This window comes from Leptidea sinapis, chromosome 16 (assembly GCF_905404315.1).
Source record: "Leptidea sinapis chromosome 16, ilLepSina1.1, whole genome shotgun sequence".
NCBI classification, from domain to species: domain Eukaryota; kingdom Metazoa; phylum Arthropoda; class Insecta; order Lepidoptera; family Pieridae; genus Leptidea; species Leptidea sinapis.
The window spans coordinates 2,350,722-2,370,196 of NC_066280.1; the positions used below are offsets into that span (position 1 = coordinate 2,350,722).

Below are 19,475 nucleotides of genomic sequence, written 5' to 3' on the forward strand. Positions count from 1 at the left end.
GTGTATCTAATCTCTTAATTCAATATTAAGTAAACTTAGGTATTCGTACCGGTATTCGGGAATAATGTAGTCTAAATCCATCGGTAATGATAAATCAATGTTAATGAGTTAGAAATCAAACAAAAACGTATATCTGGATGATTTTATAATATTATGTAGTAGTAAAATGATAAGGATTAATAGATATAATATATTTTGTGTACATAGATTTTTGTGTAACCAGACATTATTTTGTTATATCTCTAAGGGTTTAGACAAAGTTTTCGTTGAAAGCTCCCAGACGACTTATTTTTGTCCAACATCTCCAACAAATATCATTAATATTATATAAAAAATTGAAAAAAATAACTGAACATATTATATTCTGAAACCTTCCTCGAGAACCACACTGTCCATTGGTGATATTAGCACGAAAGTCGGTAGTTTATGAGTTTATCGCGAACAGACAGACAGGCGCGGCGGAAGACATTGTTTTATAATATGTGATAACGCTGCTAAAACATTATAAAACCAATATTTAAAGCAATAATATCTATACTAATTACAATAAATAAACCTTTTTTTAAAAAAAGAATTGTCGCTGCCACATTCTCCTGCAACACCAGAGGATTCACAGGACCGTTGCTGGTCTTTTAGAAAGACTTACGCAACAACGTGTGTGTGTGTATTTTGTGTGTAACCTTGTGGGTTATTCAGCAAACTACACGCACGGACCACTGTTAGTTTCTGCACAATGAAAGTGAGAAAAAGCGTAATAACCAAGTATTACAAATAAATAAAGAAATTATAAAATAAATAAACATTCTTACACAAACCATCTTGCCCCAAACTAGGCATAGCCTGTACTGTGAGTACAACGATATAATATTGAACAATACATCCATGACTTGGGAACAAACATTCATATTCATTGTATAAATGATTGTACCTACCGGGATTCAAAACCGGGACCTCTATAGCTAAGTACGCAGGGTGACTAACCACTGGGCTATTGTGTTCGTTGATTGACTCAATTGATTAATTGCTTACGTTCTTTTTAACAATGTCAAGCAGGTCTGATTGTCAGATTTTCTTTCTCTAGCGAACATTATAATGTGATTACGTAAATTAAGGATTGGTTTCCGCTGAGCTCCAACTACATACCGTACTACCTAAAAACAATAGCTTTTTATTACGGCAACTTTATATTGTAAAGTGTTTTGGCTATTTCTAAAGATGCTTGTGTACGTGGGTTCCTTGACACTCAGTGGCATTTTTCAAAATGTGTAACATACGCTTCATGTTATTTACATCAAGACATGTACATACCATATTCTGTTCTGCATTTAATTATTTATAAATTAAAAAATGTATTATTTGAGTAAAAATAAATTGTTGTTATTATAAATAGGTGTTAAATATTAATTTAATATAAATTTAGTTTATAATTGTTTTATGGTATAAGAGTTAAATGGAAAATAATTTGTTTAACTCACAATCTTTTTAACTTAGATAATATCCCATACCTTTAACGGCCGTTTTCAATAACCTATAATCCTTAGGTTAACTTACTAGAGGTAGACAAATCTATCCTTTAATGCTTCTTACATTTTAATAACCTGTCGACCTAAAGCATTTGACTATAACTATAATGGACATAACTATGTAATATAAGATAAGATAAGATCTTGTCATTAAACGGTGATAGCAATGTATCCGTAACTAGAGATACGTTATTGAAAACGGCCGTAGAAACGATAAATAAACCGATAATATTCTGTTTCATTATTTGTAGGTTAACGATCGAAGGAATGAAACGTGGTCTGTTAGTACTCTGGTGTTTCACCCAACGCCGAATGATAATGGAGTTATAGTGAAATGTGTTGCGACCAATTCGAGACTTCCTGTTAACACTATCGAAGATCAATTCAAGTTGAATGTCGTATGTGAGTATAAAATATAAATAACGCGTTTTTATTTCAGTTATCAATAGATGAACCCAACTTATAGAACAATTGCACTAGCGAGATTGTTTTAAGTATTTTCTTTGATTAACGCGAGTGCTGCATATATTTTATTTAAATTACGTTCTAATACTAATAATTAATTAAAATATTATTTATTAAAATTCATAAATTTTGTTTTCTAATTTAATTTGTGTAATAAATCCCTGAAGTGTTATCACTTGCTGATAAATTGTTGTTTTGTTCACTTGTTTAACTGTTTATAATCATTTTTTAATATTTGTTGATATAGAGGCAACAGAAATACATCATCTGCGAAAATTTCAACTGTATATATATCATGGTTCATGAGATACAGTCTGGTGACAAACGGACGGACTGACTGAAAGACGAACGGACACTGAAGTCTTTGTAATAGCGTTCCGTTTTTACTCTTTGTGTACGGCACCCTAAGAGACAGCAGACTATGTGGCATCAGTTGTTAGTCAGCAAGGCGTTATGTCATGTCGTCAATTCTTTAAGAGTTCGTAAAAAATCGTATCCTTAAGAAAGTCCTGCGACATAAATCACCACCTGAGCCTGATCCTTCATTAACTTTAAATATCGTTAAGAAGACAGTAAATCCACTCAGAATGGCAGCGGTTTTGTAAAGCTTTCGAACTCAAAAATTTTATAGTGATAAAAAAATACATTATCATAAAACAACGAAAATTTTAATCCCATGTCAGTAATGTGCATGAAACGATTGCTCACATTATGCTTACAAAAAAAATATTTCTAGAATACAATATGTCTGCAATTTTAATATTTTCTTTAAATTTCTGCAATTTGGAAAATCATTCATTCATTTCAATTCTATTCGTATGTTGTACATAACTGATTTATAGATCTGATGAATATTTATATTTAATGTGATAAAATATTTGCTTGGATTATCTTGATAAAAACAACGATCGTCGTGAAGATCTTTGGGGGAGATCTATATCCAGCAATCTTCCAGCTGATAAAATGATGATTCCAATCATAAGAAACTAATCATAAAATTATCAATAGACACTCATTATTAATATGTTTTCTCCTCCAGACAGTCCGTTGGTGATATTGACTTTAGGCAGCACCCTCAACCCTCACGACATTAAGGAAGGTGATGATGTCTACTTTGAGTGCAATGTGAGAGCAAATCCCAAAGAACATCGGATATCGTGGTTTCACAATGTAAGAGGAAAATTGATTTATTATTGATAAGATTTTAGCTGTTATATTATCGGTCTCTAATCTTAATGCTTCCTTAGTCAAAAGGCAATTAAAATACGTCTACATAGTTAGAATTTCATCACTTTATGTATTTTCATCAACATCTAGGAAGAGATTTTTTTTCAAATTTTTTAATATATTTTGAAGTATAATTCGTGTATAATTTTGTGTTATTATTACTGATCATATTTTGGTACGCATTAGATTTTTCTGATAAAATGAATTCTGTAGAAATTTAATATGAGATAATTTACTCGTATCAAATTCAAACCGGCTTTATCAAACACTTGCTTGCAGGACAGACCAGTTCTACAAAATATGACCTCCGGAATAATATTAAGCACCCGTTCATTGGTACTGCAGAAGGTGACTCGACAAGAAACTGGTCGGTATTCCTGCAAAGCATCTAATTCTCGAGGAGAGTCTTCAAGCGAAAGTGTACGCCTCAGGGTTCAATGTGAGTGGCAATAGTTTAGTTGATCTACATATTTTTTCTGGAAAGCAACAAACTTATTGATATTTCTCTAAGGGATCTAGGAAGAAGATAAGGTTTTCATTTTAGTCAAAATAATGCAACTATTATAATATCAATAAATGTTTTATGACTATCTCAGTTTATGAAGAGGATAAAAAATCATTCCAAATGAATCAGACGATTATATACCTATATATTATAACTTCATTAACTTATAACTTTGTATAAAATACTTTGTACACAATTGACGGTCATTGTCATAAACTAATAAAACGAGCTTCTTGTTATTAGGCAAGTCATGATAAAAGGCAAGATTTATTGCTTTTGTGTGCATGCGTTATTGAAAATAGAGGTTAGGAGTTACAACGTCTATCTAGTCTATTTAGACTTATAAATTATCTTAGGATATTATATCTAATAATATCTTTTTAAATTAGGTATATAAAGATATTATTCGATATGAGTCGATTATGCTATAAATAATTATATTCTTCTGACAACTATGGCTGGGAGTTTCTTAGAAGTTTTTCTCCCCACGCCCATTTATTAACTAATGTAGCTCCATGAAGTTTGCTGATCTTCATCACTTCTTATGGTAAATAAATCATAGACTTAATAAAGAAAGTAACTCTAAAATAAATATATTTCTATTTTACAAAACAGTGCAATCGCACTGCAAACTATAATGGTATTTTAGAAAATGTATTAATGTAAAAACATTAGTCTTCAATAGCGGCAAAAATAAACATTATAATGGTGTAGGAGTCATTAAATTTGATGAAGAATTATGAAGGCTATTGCGATCCCGCAAAAAAATGCCTCTGAAATGCAAATTCTTGATTGATATTCTTGCAGAAATTGCAGAGCGTGTAGATTCTACAATAGTGCAGATGAAACCCCGCTACAAAGAGAATGTCTTTGAAAGGCAAACGTTTTATAGTCTTATGCTACTGTGTCCCCGTGTTCACGGCAAAACAGCCGTCAAAAAACTGCCAATATCTATGTATCCTTAGACTAAAACACCAGAGAGAAATTTAATTATTTTTACCGAGTGTATTATTAATTGCTCTTGGTTCTAAGAGCCATAAAACAAAGCGCAACGCTTTGACGACAAAATATGTTTTTACCGGAAACAATATTTTTTAGAAAAAAAAAAATATTTTTGAAAGAATTCGTAAGATCATATTAAATAACGTGTCCACTATAGAAAACAATAATACAAATAATTCTATTGCAATATTTTTATTTTGACGCGTTTAGCAAAATTGTCAATTTCTCGTACAACTCTGAATGAGTTCATTCACAGCACGAATCTATCATAAATCATGGTTTTTGCTTACAATAATCAATCTTGTTTATCTATTAACCCTTAACATAGAGCCGCTTGATGATACCTAGAGTATTATTAACACAGGTAGGTATCATGTTTCTAGTGGCCGCGCCGGGTTTGGCGCCAAAACAGCACAGCTGGTGGCTTCTGGGGGCGCGCGGGACGTGTTCGCATATCACAGGTCATTAATGCGTGAACGTAGCATCTCTTTGGGAAGTCCATGTCTTCAACCACTTGAGATACGTCAGCTCACAGCAAAAGATAAAATAAGATTCAGAAGAAATCAATCTTAGCAGTGAGCTATAGTTAACAGAGGCTATCACAATAGATCACATTGATCGCAGTGAAATAGGGCTAAGATAAACTGTACTAAATCCACTTTATAAACCAAATTGTTAAGTGATAACCATACCTACCGTTATGAAATTATTTATGTTTCAGGCGCATAATACAAAAGAATTAGGTTATATTACAATTTATCCGTTGAACTAAAACTACTTGGTAATTACAGCTATTTACCAAGCTAACCAAAAACAAAATACCTCCGTAGATTTTTCAACACAATTTATAGCGCGTTAGACTTGAATAATTTGCATACATCAGGACCAACATGGCAAGAATATAATGTTTTATCGCGTTCATGTTCTTTACTTATAAATTTGTATATACTTATCATTTCATAATTTAAATTTTAAAATATATTTATGATTTTCTTATGTATATTTCAAGTATCATGAACGGATTAGTAAAAAAATAAGAACTCCGTGTCACATTACATAACAGTGTAGCACCAAAACAAGCCGATTAACGTGTAAATACATAGCCCCACGCACACACTTACACTACTACAGGCCGATAGGCGGCCATTATGAGAATTATCATCGTCTGTGACAGATCAGATTTTAAAAATGCCTTTGTGCGTTATGAAAAAGTCTAGTCAGGAGAAAAAATTGTGTTACTAGTATCCCCGTAACTGCACACACACTAGCATAACGCTGCTTCACTTGCTAATATAACGGCGCGGAGTCCTTCTTTCTTTACTCGTCCGTGGTATCATTTTTTTCCTTTTGATGAAGGCAAAGGTGTAGGTGGACAGGTCAACTAATGGTATGTGAGTACTACAGCCCATACTTTCTTGTAATACCAGAGAAATCATATGAGTTTTCTAGCCTTATAACTCGTCGAATAAACGTATATATTTAAATTCTAAAATCGGAAACACATTGATGTGACGGGTGGATCGATCTGGGGCATCGTGTCTATATAATCAATGGTTCTAGCTAATGCGGAACGGACGCTAGCAGGGAGTGTGTTTGTCTATAGAACCATGGGAGCAAGCGATGTACCTACATGGAAAAGTATAGATTAGATGAATTAGATTCATAATTCATTGACAATTTGTTACAAATATAATTATTTGCTGAACTTTTTATTTTGTGGGAATTGAATAAGATTGGGCGCAATCATCGAAAAAAATATTTATTTTCTAAATTGCTGTATCTTTATCTGGAAGTCTTTCAGTTTTATGTGTATCAACCATTTTTTAAGTTATGATTCATGCAGCACGTTTGGGAAAAATTATGTCACTGATGTTTTTAGAATGCGTCCCCACAATGTGTTCTGTTTAAATGTAGTAAGAGGAATTAGTCAAGTAAAACTGCATTCAATGCGAAAATCACAACATGTATGTACTGAGGTTATAAGAATATGGCTTTCAATTAAGTGTATTCTATTGTGTATTTTCAAATAATAAGATCGATAGAAGCTCTTACCACAGACTTGATAGGAATATAGCTTTTCACCAGTATATTTTCACCAGTGTATTCAATTCTATTTCTAGCTTATAGCAACGTCGCCCAGTCAGTCTGTCGATTTAACTGAAGTTGTAAATCAATCAGTCTATAAGTACCTACATATTAATATGTATTAACTCTTTTCAAAACTAAATCTAATTCAGCAGTAATATTAAGTATTTTTTAAAGGACCCACTGAGCGCCATCCTTATACATCGGAGTTAATCCATCCATCCATCCATAATATCATCATAACATTATCGATTTCGCAGAGGCAAATAATTAAATGGATGGAATGAAACCCCGTATAAATACATCTTTAGGTTTACCAAACTTGTAACTTCAGTAGTTATAAGATATTTTGATAAAAACAGCTCAATAATTTTAAAAAAGAATGTCTAAATTCTTTTAAAAACCTACGGAGTCTCTAGGATATATCTGAATAGGATCCATTGTAATTAGTTCATTGATAAGCACAAAAATTTGATAGTGAGTCACTTACAAACTATTTATCTTCTGTAAGAATTACCAATGCTTCAATTTCTGAATTCTTTAAGCATACACACACTTTTCTGATTCTAAATAATATTTAAAGAAAGTATTCATTTTAATTATAATTTAGTATTTAATATCCATTCAGCGCTGAAAACCATACAAGAACATTAAACGCGCATTACCTGCAGCCGCAACATGACACAAAACGGGTTTTGAAAGGAAATTTATTCCGGTCGCGCAAACTAAAACAAAGCTCTATGAATTAAAGTGTAGCCACAAACAGCAGATTGCTAGTTCCCGGCGAATCGTAGTAATATTAGGCAATAATTTCGATGATTTACTGCCGACAACGCCTTCCTCGAAGGTAATTACTGTTCTGCCGGTCTGCAGCGGAAGGAAACGGTACGTCGATCCGACCGCAATCATTTGAATACCTACTCGCAGTCATATCGATATTTATTACCCCGTAACTCATACCCGTAGTACGTAGTGACACTTCATTGTTATATGTCACATCCGACGTTTTGAAGCTATGATAATGTTAGGTAATCGTTTCGATGAAGATGGGCGGTTGAAATGGAAATCAAGATAACGGGCTAGAAATCCACAACTGTGTTTTCGTATGTAAAGAGGGTAAGTTTACAATCTCGATAGGTTTATTACGGTTTTGAAATGTGGAACACACCGATAAAGCGTTTATTTATTTCATGTTAATTTATGTATATTTCACACACATCTATATGTACGAGTTCTTTTTAACACATTGTATATTTGATCTCAATAATGGCTACATAAAATAATCGTTTTAAAAGTATTTTGCTGTCGGTTCATGCTGCTCGTTTGTTTCTAAAGCGATGGTAATGATTTACTTAATATCAAAAAGTGTAATATGTGTTGTGTAGCAACCGGGTCTACATGAGAATAGAAATTTGAATGCTTTCTTGAAGGTGTCCATGCCACATTGTTTACCGATACCTAATGTTCCTACCTAATACTTGTTATAACTAATGTTTGTTGTTTTTTGGGTTACATGTTAAGTGATTACCGCCGCCCACATTGTCCTGCAATACCAGAGGCATTACTGGAGTGTTGCTAGTCTTTTGAAAAAGTGTATGTGAAAATAATTGTATTTGTTATTTTTAAAGTAAAAATTACGCAAATAAAATTTATAAACAAAATTTAGTCCCGCATCGTTCATAAATTATCAATTTTATTTGTGTAATTTTTACTTTTAAAAAAACAAATACAATTATTTTCACATACACTTTTCTTCTCACTTTTGAGGCTGATCACTTTAAAACATAAAATTTTTTTAGATTTGCAAGAGCGACATCTCAAGTCAATTTCCTAATATACGAATATTGGGGTTACGCAGGCTATCAACTGTAATGTAGATACTGTAGATGAAGCCACAACCTGAGTGTTGAACAAAACATATGCAAGATTTATGAACGATACGTTACTCGAACGGTTGGCTCAGTGGAATAGCACTCGCACGAATCGCGAGAGGGTTTGAGTCCAGCATCGTTCATAAAATTTGTTTTTAAATTTTGTTTGTGTAAAATAATTATAATTGTAACAAATTGCCAATGAATTATGAACATAATTCATCTAACTTTTGCATGCAAACGAACTTTTACATGTTGATTTTATAAAAATATTATTTTACAATAAAGTATATTATAAGTAAACATTGACTGCACACTATCGTTAGTTGAATGATAAATAGTATTTTTACGTCTTGAAATTTTGATTTACTTTACAATCCAATCGAGAATGTACTGAATTGGGCCTAGGTCAAGAGTATCATTAATAATGTCTGTAAGAACGGCTGATGCAAGTGGAAAAAATCCAGGGATGGTTCTCTTTAGTGATTGTTCTTTGCAATGAAAACAAATCCCCGCCTTTCTTACCTAAGATTTAAGTAAGTACACTGTATTTAATTCAGTTAACTATAAAAGTATTTCTTTCAAGGGAGGCAAAGATACTCAGCTTAAGCATAAAACGCTAAAACTCGAGTTATTCTCAATGAATACTATATCTCAGGAAATATTCCTTTCGTGGTGTAGATAGAGGTCAGCTAAAAATGGAATTTACGAAATCTATTAAAGTTTTTTTTACTGTAAACAGAACATCGTATGTCGAGTCAGCAAGTTAAATAATATTTTGGAACATTATCATTTCAGTTTTTAGACATTTATTATCTGTCGGTCTGTACATACTTAAAGGCCGGCAACGCTCTTGTGATTCCTCTGGTGTTGCAAGAGAATGTGGGCGGCGGTGATCACTTAACACCAGGTGACCTGTACGCTCGTTTGTCCTCCTATTCCATAAAAAATGTATTAACTTAACTGGTGGCAGTACATATGTTGAGCAGATTAAAAAAATTTCAGATCGCAGGAACATTTTACTGTAGTAAAATATAATTATCCTATAAAGTCGGCATTAGCCGAACACCTACTAAAAACCGTAATAAACTGCAAATGATTCAGCCTTGCCAATACATCTCATGGCATTTGAGGCGGCCATATAAATCAAAAAGCACCTACAAGTACTTTAATGAGGAATATGGTATTATTATATTAGCCTTGAATCCATGATGAGCTCATGGTTATACCGTTAAAAGATACGAGTGTGTGTCTGTCGTAACGCCCGCGTGACGTCATAACATCGCGCTCCGCTCAGACTCACGTCATCACACTGAGGAGGAAGACTAAATATTCAGATGGCGAGGAAATAACCTAGGTCATGCGAAGGTGAAATTTGGCAACAGGAATAAGGCCAAACAGCGCTTGGGAATATTTGCACTAACAAACCACCTTATCCAAATCATACTTTACCTTTCATCATCATCATTTCAGCGGGAAAACGTCCACTGCTGGACAAAGGCAACCCCCAAAGATCGCCATAACGTTTGGTCCTGCGCTGCCCCCATCCAACGAATTCCGGCAATCTTGAACAAATGGTCGATTCATTTTTTTACCTTCATATTATTATTAATAAAAAATAGTTACAATAAAAAATTGGCAATATTTGTCATTGGTGCATCAAAGACCGAAGCAAATAATGCGTCAGGTGAATAGAATAAGCTTCTCGCTGCTACCGCAATTCCATCGTGACCATAGACTCAAAATATACCGGCGTATAGAGAAACAGAGCATGCGAGATGGAAGAAAATTTCTAACTGAGACAGCAAGATAGAAAAGATTAGCGAATCTATTGTAACTGATTTTGATTGTCAAAACTTAGAATGTACGCTAGTATAATATATTCTAAGCCATTTCAGTTCAGGCAATTGGATCAAATATTCTCCAAATATTCAATAACACAATACCATGAGAAATCGTGTTAATAATAATGTTATTATTCAATATTAAAAGGTATTTTACTCACTTATAATAATCTTTAAATTTTATCATATGATGATGCCGTACCCAAATAATTCCAACATGGTTAATAGTAACTCTATCCGCGATCCAACATATTCAATGTTTAAAGTACTAACCACATTTTAGCAATCCACCTCGTAATGGATATTGGGTAACCGACATTAGCGTATAGGATAAGTTATTAGGGAACAACTCTTGTTAGTTGGAAATTATTTTGATTTGATCTAATATTATAATCGGTTACTGTTACAATGCTGGTCACAGGATCTTAGTATTATTTCACGTTTAATAGTTTTGTTCATTCAAATAGAAATAAGAAAATCTAGGGCAACAGAATTATATATTTTTTTTTGTTTTTATAATAATATTATACCTTTATCACCGACTACCAAAATTATATATATTGTCAGCTTAAATACAGGGTACGCAAAAGTTTAGGTTGTGGATCGCTGGTGCCTGTGGTAGGCAATAAAATACCTGTGTTACTGGTTACCAGGATTCCACTTTTAAAAATCGTCATAAAAGCTCTCCAAAAAGAAAAATTTATAATAAAAGGTTTTGGTTTAAATAACTATTTGGGTACTTTTATATTTATATCACAAAAAATAAAGGAAAATGTGTGTAAGTGTGTGTATGAGAGAGAAAGGTTGTCAGTGTATGTGTAAGAGGAAGAGAGTGTGTGTGTGTGTGTATGTAAATTCATGCTAGGGTGTGTTTGCATGCATGCGTGCGTGAGGGTGGGTGTTCTCAGTTCATAGGCGAGCTATCTATCCAACACCCCCAGAACGTGTGACAGTAGGTTTGGTTAAGGGTATACGTGTACAATTATTCTACATATGTCAAAGCGTCCATGACTTGAATAATTTTTGCAATAATTCTTAATTTGAAAAAAAAAAAATAGTTTTCTAATTTTCTGTAGGAAAATACAATTTATAAGTTCAGATTTATAACAATACTAGCCCCTGCCTACAACAAGATCAACGTGAAATTCGTTTGTAGATATCACTCCAAATTCGTATTTTCGGAGAGTGCTTCTTATGATAATATAATAAACACGTTTTAGTAGAAACATGCGAGAAAAAAAGTTTTTTGATATTTTATTAGGTGTTGTATGTCACGACCCTTAAATAAAAAATAGAAATAGCTTTCTTCATTATATTTATTTAATTGATATTCCGCCAGTTGCAGAAAGCATAATTATATTTAATGTGTCGTTATACCACATGCTATCTTTGAAATGAAATGAAATTTTATTTGCAAGAAACATTGTATTTAAGATGTTAACATAATATTATTGATAATTAATCCAATATGTATCGTCAATTGACATGCAAGATCTAATATATAAAATTCTCGTGTCATGGTGTTAAACATTGAACTGCTCCGAAACGGCGTGACCGATTCTCAAGAATTTGGTCTGAGAATCGGACAACTTCTATTTTTCATCCCCATAAATGTTAAGGGTGGTCCACACGATTTTTTTTTTAATTAATTGACCTTTTTTTAACTTTGTTTGATTATGAGTCAGCATTAAAAAATACATACAGCTTCAAATTTTCACCCATCTACGTTCAACAGTTACTTTTGTATCGCGATTTTAATATCGGCAATACAACGTTTGTTGAGTCAGCTAGTATGTTATAAAATTGTCTAAATACCCACACACTACTGTTATACTGAAATATGTCGGATTTTACAATGCAATCATTAATATTTATAAAATTAAAATTTAATGATATTACAATATAAGACGTAAGTTATATAATTATCCATTTAGAACATATGTATAATGTTAACAAATACAATGTCATAAAAGTAAATAATTTACATAATATTATCAAATAGACTTATTCATAATAATTCATTTTGTATTGAAAAATTCATTTAAACTATAGAAGCACTTATTCAATAATCACTGATGCAGTATTCTTTTAAAAACTTTGAAAGGTAAATATTTAAATTCATTAGGCAATAAATTATATATTTTCATAGAGATGCTGTAACAATTTCTACTAAAAACTAATTAATTGTAAAACTGAAAAAGAAAGTAACGGTATTATATTTTATCTACACCCATGCTTTAAATCCTATATTAAAGATTCTGAAACAGTTAGCTTATTGCCAACATTAAAACACCCACTGTTCTAATAACCATTACAGCATCCAAACGAGTGTTGTAATGTTCTACTGAATTTCATAAGAACACTCCTATTTTTTTTTCAATCCCTTCATGCTCAAAGAGTTTTAACAGACAGCCACATTCTTATTGCTCGATGCGTGGTATCTGTATGAATTTCAAAAAAAGAACATTTTCGTTTACGCGCGTTTCACACTGACAGAACGTCGTGCGCCGTAAAAAAAATAGGTTATTCGAATCACCGCCATTTTTCTTAGATATTATTATTGCTTTGTTTACAAAAAATGAGCGATTCATTTTAAAAGTTGCAAAACAACATAATATTCATGTGAATTTTAATTATTGCACTAAACAAAATGTAAATTACTACTAAAATAAATAATTATTTCATTAATACTTAGTTTATTTGTATATAATCAGTAATGGATGATATAAGGTTACTACTAGGACTGGCTGTTTTAATGTTAGCAGTAAGCTAACAGTTTCAGAATCTTATAGAGGATTCATATTATGGGTGTCGATAAAGTCTTGTATGCAACTATTGATAATTAGGTATTTAAACACTCATGTGATACTATTATCACACTCGGCTTCACCTCGTGAGGTAAATCCACATTCGTGTTTTAATACCCCTTATTACACAACAGTTGCATAAATTAATAATAATTGTAACGAGACATTAACTTTAAAGTTTGCTTTGTGCAACTGGCGGTCTGTATTGTAAAAATTATGTAAGTGTTAATGATTCTATATTGCAAACAGATGCACCAGTGTGTGGATTTTCATCACCTCAAGTTGTCGGTGCTGCTCTAGATGAGTCACTCCACGTCCGGTGTGCTGTTCATGCTGACCCCACCGACGTCACATTCTTGTGGCAATTCAACAACAGTGGTGAAAGTTTCAACGTCTCTCCTGCTAGATATGGTAATTAAAATATTTTACTTTGATTAACGCGAACGTTACATATTAAAATAAATTACCTTTTTAATGGATTAAAACGTGTAATTGTAACTGTTTTTAACTTTAACCCCCTTATTCATAATGGTCCGCTAACTTTAAACAGCCGCTAAGGAGTGCTTTTTCTCATTTTGACTTAGGTCAATAGAAGTAGACAGAGTGAGAATTAGCAATGCTTTAAGTTAGCAAACTATTTATAATAATGAATAAGGGGGTAGGTGTTTGCGTAAAAGTTACATGTCGGAAAACGAGAAACGTCGTGTTAAATACAATATTAATAGTTTTGTCATTTTATATGATAGCCCTTTGTTCAGGGATTAAATATTCAAATTAGGCTTAGTTGGTAAGAGCGTTTGGATGGAATCCAAGACAAATCAAATCAAATTAAATCAAAACCAGTTTATTCATGTAGGTGACGGAAATGACACTTATGAATGTCAAAAAAAAATCTTATTGAATCTACTGCTACTTCGTAATGGGTTGAGCTAATGAGAAGAAGTAGCATGAAACTCGTTGCCACTCTTTTAAATCATGATTCACATTTACACGTGGGTTCTAGTCCCACATCATCCATTAATTTAGGTACAAATTAAATTTGTATATTTAATCCCTAAAGAGAGGGATATCAATATAAAAAATATTTATAAATATGTAACGCAAACACGTAATGTTAAAATATAGTTATAGTTACACGCATTTTAATCCTTTAAAAAGTATTTTATCTAAGCAATTAAACAAATTTCATAATGATCTTAAACATTAACCCCCTTATTCATAATAGTCTGCTAACTTAGAGACCCCGCAAACTGCAGACTTTCGATCGGCCGATAGTTTGGTTGAGTTCAGCTGTTAAGTGCGCAGACTGGCCGGACTAAACAGTTGGGTCTGTGGTGAGTGCGCACACTAGACAACTATCGGCCGACAGTTTTACGGACGACTCGCTATTAGTTTTAAGTCGGCCGATGATATATTGATGAGTCTGGCCGACTAAACAATCGGTGGTGTGCGCGCCTAGAAGAGCGCTGTACTGATTTGACAGTCGGCCGATAGTTTGCTGACGGTTCAGTTTGAAGGCAATCGTGTAGCCCATCAAACTTTTTTGTCGGCCAATACCGAATCGTTATAATGTGCGCACTCTCATACATCTTCATACTGATTAAGAAACCAACCAAACTATCGGCCGATCAAAAGTCTGCAGTTTGCGGGGTCTCTTAAAGCATTGCTAATTCTCACTCTGTCTTCTTCTTTTGACCTAAGTCAGAATGAGAAAAAACGCTCCTAAGCGGCTATTTAAAGTTAGCGGATCATTATGAATAAGGGGTTAAATATACAGAGGTATTTTACGATCTCGCTTAAGATCTTGGATAACAGAACATAATTGTTAAGTAATAACGCAATTACATTCTCTTATTTCATCTTTATTGTACGTAAATTATTATATATCTCCAAATTATATTGTGTTTTTATTTTTCACTTCATTTATCTCATACAAATATGCGGGCAGAAAAATCTATATAAATATTTCAAGTTGGTATGCTTTAATATATTGGTGGCATCGTGGGCCGGGTTGTTTCGTCTATTTTATAAGATATGGTTGAGGAAGGCGATGTTTGGTTCATGCGTCATGCTCGTGACCGGGCTCCACTTGAGGTGACTGTATGATCCTGTTATCTACTTCATTTTCAGAATATCTTTTTAATTGTTAACATAATGCTCGCATAATACCTTTGTTCATTTACAGAGTGTGTGGACTGATGCGCCTAATATACTCAGTAACTATTATGGTTTTTAAATTGTTTTAAGATTTGTTTTTAGTCATGTAAGACATTTTGTTGTTATTAAACTAATTTCTTAAACGTTGAAGCTGTCTTCTTGATGTAAAAGAGTGGCGCTTCAACCAATTCCTGGAATCCAGTAATCTATAAATTAAAACCTCAAACAACATACCAAAAAAGAAGATACTGTCAGTAATTTTTGCCAAAAATCAGATCGTTTTTGGCAAAAAATGGTAGACAGATATCATTAGCAAATACCACCTTCAAGGCAACAAATGCTGCTAAACTTTATAAAGACCGACTAGAGAAGTACCTATGAAAAATACTATTTTGACTTCTGTCAACCGCAATTCCCCTGAAAACGGGATCTGGAAAGGTCATAAGGGTCAAAACTAATAATAAAAACTTTTACGCCAAATCTAATGTAAAAACACAGTTACAATTACACGCGTCTTAATCCTATAAAAAGTGTTTTATTTAAATGTGTAACACTCGCGTTATCATAGAAAATACTGTGTATATATTTGGATCACAACACGAAGAAAACCTTAAAAAATAAATTTGTAGATACAGTGAATGGCAGCACAAGTGAACTGCGTTATACTCCGGCGAGTGAGAGGGACTATGGCGCCTTAACTTGCAGAGGAACCAACACAGTTGGTCGTCAAGAACAGCCTTGCGTGTTTCAAATTGTACCCGCTGGTAAGTCAAATGGAGGCAATACTGCGAAATAAATTACGAATGACTTTCCCTCATAAAAGTTTACCAAGCGTTAATAAAATAGGTTTTCAAGGAACTTTGTTCCACATACAACAAAGCTGTGGAATGAGCTTCCATGTGCGGTGTTTCTAGGACGATACGACATGGGTACCTATGCGTCTACTTTTCTAAAAGGCTGGCAACGCTCCTGTGATTCCTCTGGGACAACATATGGTACTGAACACCATAAAGTGACCCGTACGCACACAAAACAGAAGAAATTTTATAATATTAATTGAGAAATTTGTGTAACATATACTTATTTCTTAAAACATTTATACGCCGAGATAGACTGTGATAGCTGTGAAAACCTTTGTCACTATTTTAAATAATTGACGCATACTAACACAAAGTATCATACAAATCGCGAGTGTAAAACGTCACATCTTGTCACTTGTCACGTACACTATGTTCGTGGCCTGTTTTTATCGGTTGTCTAACAGCAAGAGACTCTATCTACACGTATAAATCATCTAAGACTTATTTAAATCAAAGTATCCATTAGAAAACAAAGGTCCAAGGACTTAATGAAAAGGAAATTAAGGAAATTTTCAGTGTATGAGGGAAGGAGTCATTTATTTTGGGTTCCTTCTTTGTAATTAAATAAAATTTTCTACAGCGCTATTTGCACAATACACCACAACTTATCTGCGTGGATTTCTTTGGACCAAAGGTGTAAAAAATATGTATTTATCTATTGTTGTTAGGATTTTTATATTATTCAAGGAACTAGATAAATAATTCAATGTGTTTGATGTAAACTTATATTTAAAATCAAATAATTACTAAAATATATAAATACATATAATGTGATTGATTTAATATAATTTTCCAATTTTTACTTATCGCAAATGATACATTTACTTACATGAACTCTTTCATGTTTCTGTTTAGCCCGACCCGCGCCACCAAGAAATTGTTCTATACTAATTGGCAACGCTTCTAATTGGATTGATGATACGAGGCAGGATGATAGCGATCTCGTTGTGAAGTGCACCACAGGATATGACGGAGGATTACCGCAACTGTTAGTTTTAGAAGCTTTGGACTCCGTCAGTGGTATTACGAGATTTAATGTTACTGCTAATGAAACCAGTAAGTATAATAGCTTTGAAAGCTCCGAAAGGTTTCGCTTTATTTCTGTTATAGAGTTTAGTTTATTGTTACGAGGATTTGGATTATAACTATTTCATTTCTTTTATAATATAATTGGCTGCATTATAATATATCAATATTATAATAAACATAATATAGTTTTCTGATATGCAAATATTAGGGTTGAGCAGGTTATCAACTGTAAAGTAGAAGCTGTAGATGAAGCCGCAGCCTAAGAGTTGAGCAAGACATATACAAGATTTATGAACGAAACGTCGCTCGAATGGTTGGCTCAGCGCAAGAGCGCTCGCCCAGAACCCGAAAGGTCGCTGGTTCGAGTCCCGCGCATTTTAAAAATTTGTTTTCAAATTTAATTTGTGTAATTAACCCCAGAAGTGAGGGTTAACGCTTCAAAAAATATATATTTTTTTTTTATTATATTCTACATATTTTATTTATGTAATTCAGAGAAATCTCCATAAATATTAGTAAATAGTATACATATGGTAAATATTAAACAGTCATCTAAATAAGTAATTTCATGATGAATTTTGATGATAATGATTTTTGTTTATTTATGTTCAGATGGCGTGGCCATTTTCTTAATACCTGCTGGAGTTGTTTGGTCAAGTAGTAACTCGCTGCAACTGACAGTACATTCGAGAAATGACAAGGGTGTGTCGGAGAGGATTATGCTACAAGCACTTGCATATCAAGACCCTGAAAGAAGAACTGGTAAGTTATTGAAATTCAATTAATTTAATTATTTTTTATGGAAGAGGAGCACAAAACGATCATAGAAATAATTGTATTGTAAATAATAATGATTGTATTTTTATAACAGTAAGGGACGAGACGAGCAGGACGTTCAGCTGATGGTAATAGATAGGCCCTACCCATTTCTAAGCAGTGCCCTTCAGGATTCTTGAAAAATCAAAAAACTCTGAGCGGCAATACAATTGCGCTCGTCACCTTGAGACATAAGATGTTAAGTTTCAATAGCTACGCGCCAGACCGAAACACAATTATGCTTGCACATTACTGCTTCACGACAAATAGGCGGCGTTGTGGTACCCATAATCTAGCCGGCATCCTGTGCAAAGGAGCCTCCCACTGCTAGCTGATTATATGTGATCACCGCGGCCCATACTAGCATCAAAGATGGTCGAGCAACGAACCAAGTCAGCAATTTTCCAATTTACACTACCGATGCTTTTTTATTTATTCTATTATCCTTAGTTCTTATTTAGTTACCTGTTTGAGTACAAAGGTTCTTTCTCTGTAACCATTTTGAAGGTATTAGGTACACTTCTAGAAAGGAGAAATCCTTATTCTTTCTTTATCCATATATCCATCTGTCGGTCTCTTTGTCTCATACGACTCTTTTTTCCGGAGTTTTTGATATCAGTATTTCGGTTTGAAGGGCACCGTAGCTAGGGAAATTCCTAGGTAAATGAGACTTGACATCTTATGTCTTATGGTGGGGAGCGCATTTGTAGTGCCGCTCAGAATTTTTGGGTTTTCAATCATCTTGAGCAGCGCTGCATTGTAATGGCAGGGCGTATTAATTACCATCAGCTGAACGTTTGGCTCGTCTCCTCCGTTATTTTGATAAGAAAATTACTCAACTACCTCCTACTCAAGTTGAAAATATCATCAAACACTTTTGATTGCGATCCTTTTGGATGCTTATTTAAATACCAAAAATAAGATATTGTGAGAGTAAGAAGGTTGTTGAATTACAAATTTTAAGGAACCTATTGCAAAATTTAAGATTGACGTCTCGTATCGTTCAATTGAAAGAGTTTTAGTACGGAACCCAGTGGACGATTCGGTTTAAATATTATTTGATAAAGCACTTTTTATTGCCAAAGGATGAAGAGTGTACAAAATTGCATTTGACTCCATACTTACTTTGTATTACACAAACACTGACAAAGCAATTCCATGCTCTACAATATCAACCTTATCAAAATTTAACAAAGATTGGCGGGAAAATGAATAAACATCATGAATATTTTTAGATTTATAAAGGAATCACAGGCATGTTCTAAATTCAAATACTAATGTTTT

The 19,475-nt window shown here is 33.3% G+C and overlaps 1 protein-coding gene across 1 annotated transcript in view; it reads left to right on the forward strand.

The window, feature by feature from the left end:
* Window positions 1-19,475, forward strand: part of LOC126968591 (hemicentin-2-like) — a 217,764-nt gene that overhangs the window by 188,755 nt on the left and 9,534 nt on the right. The window contains exons 8-14 of the mRNA XM_050813600.1: window positions 1,775-1,925; window positions 3,028-3,158; window positions 3,495-3,654; window positions 13,579-13,740; window positions 16,116-16,250; window positions 17,202-17,402; window positions 17,988-18,137. Of these exons, the coding sequence (XP_050669557.1) occupies window positions 1,775-1,925; window positions 3,028-3,158; window positions 3,495-3,654; window positions 13,579-13,740; window positions 16,116-16,250; window positions 17,202-17,402; window positions 17,988-18,137 (1,090 nt within the window). The remainder of the gene's footprint in view (window positions 1-1,774; window positions 1,926-3,027; window positions 3,159-3,494; window positions 3,655-13,578; window positions 13,741-16,115; window positions 16,251-17,201; window positions 17,403-17,987; window positions 18,138-19,475) is intronic.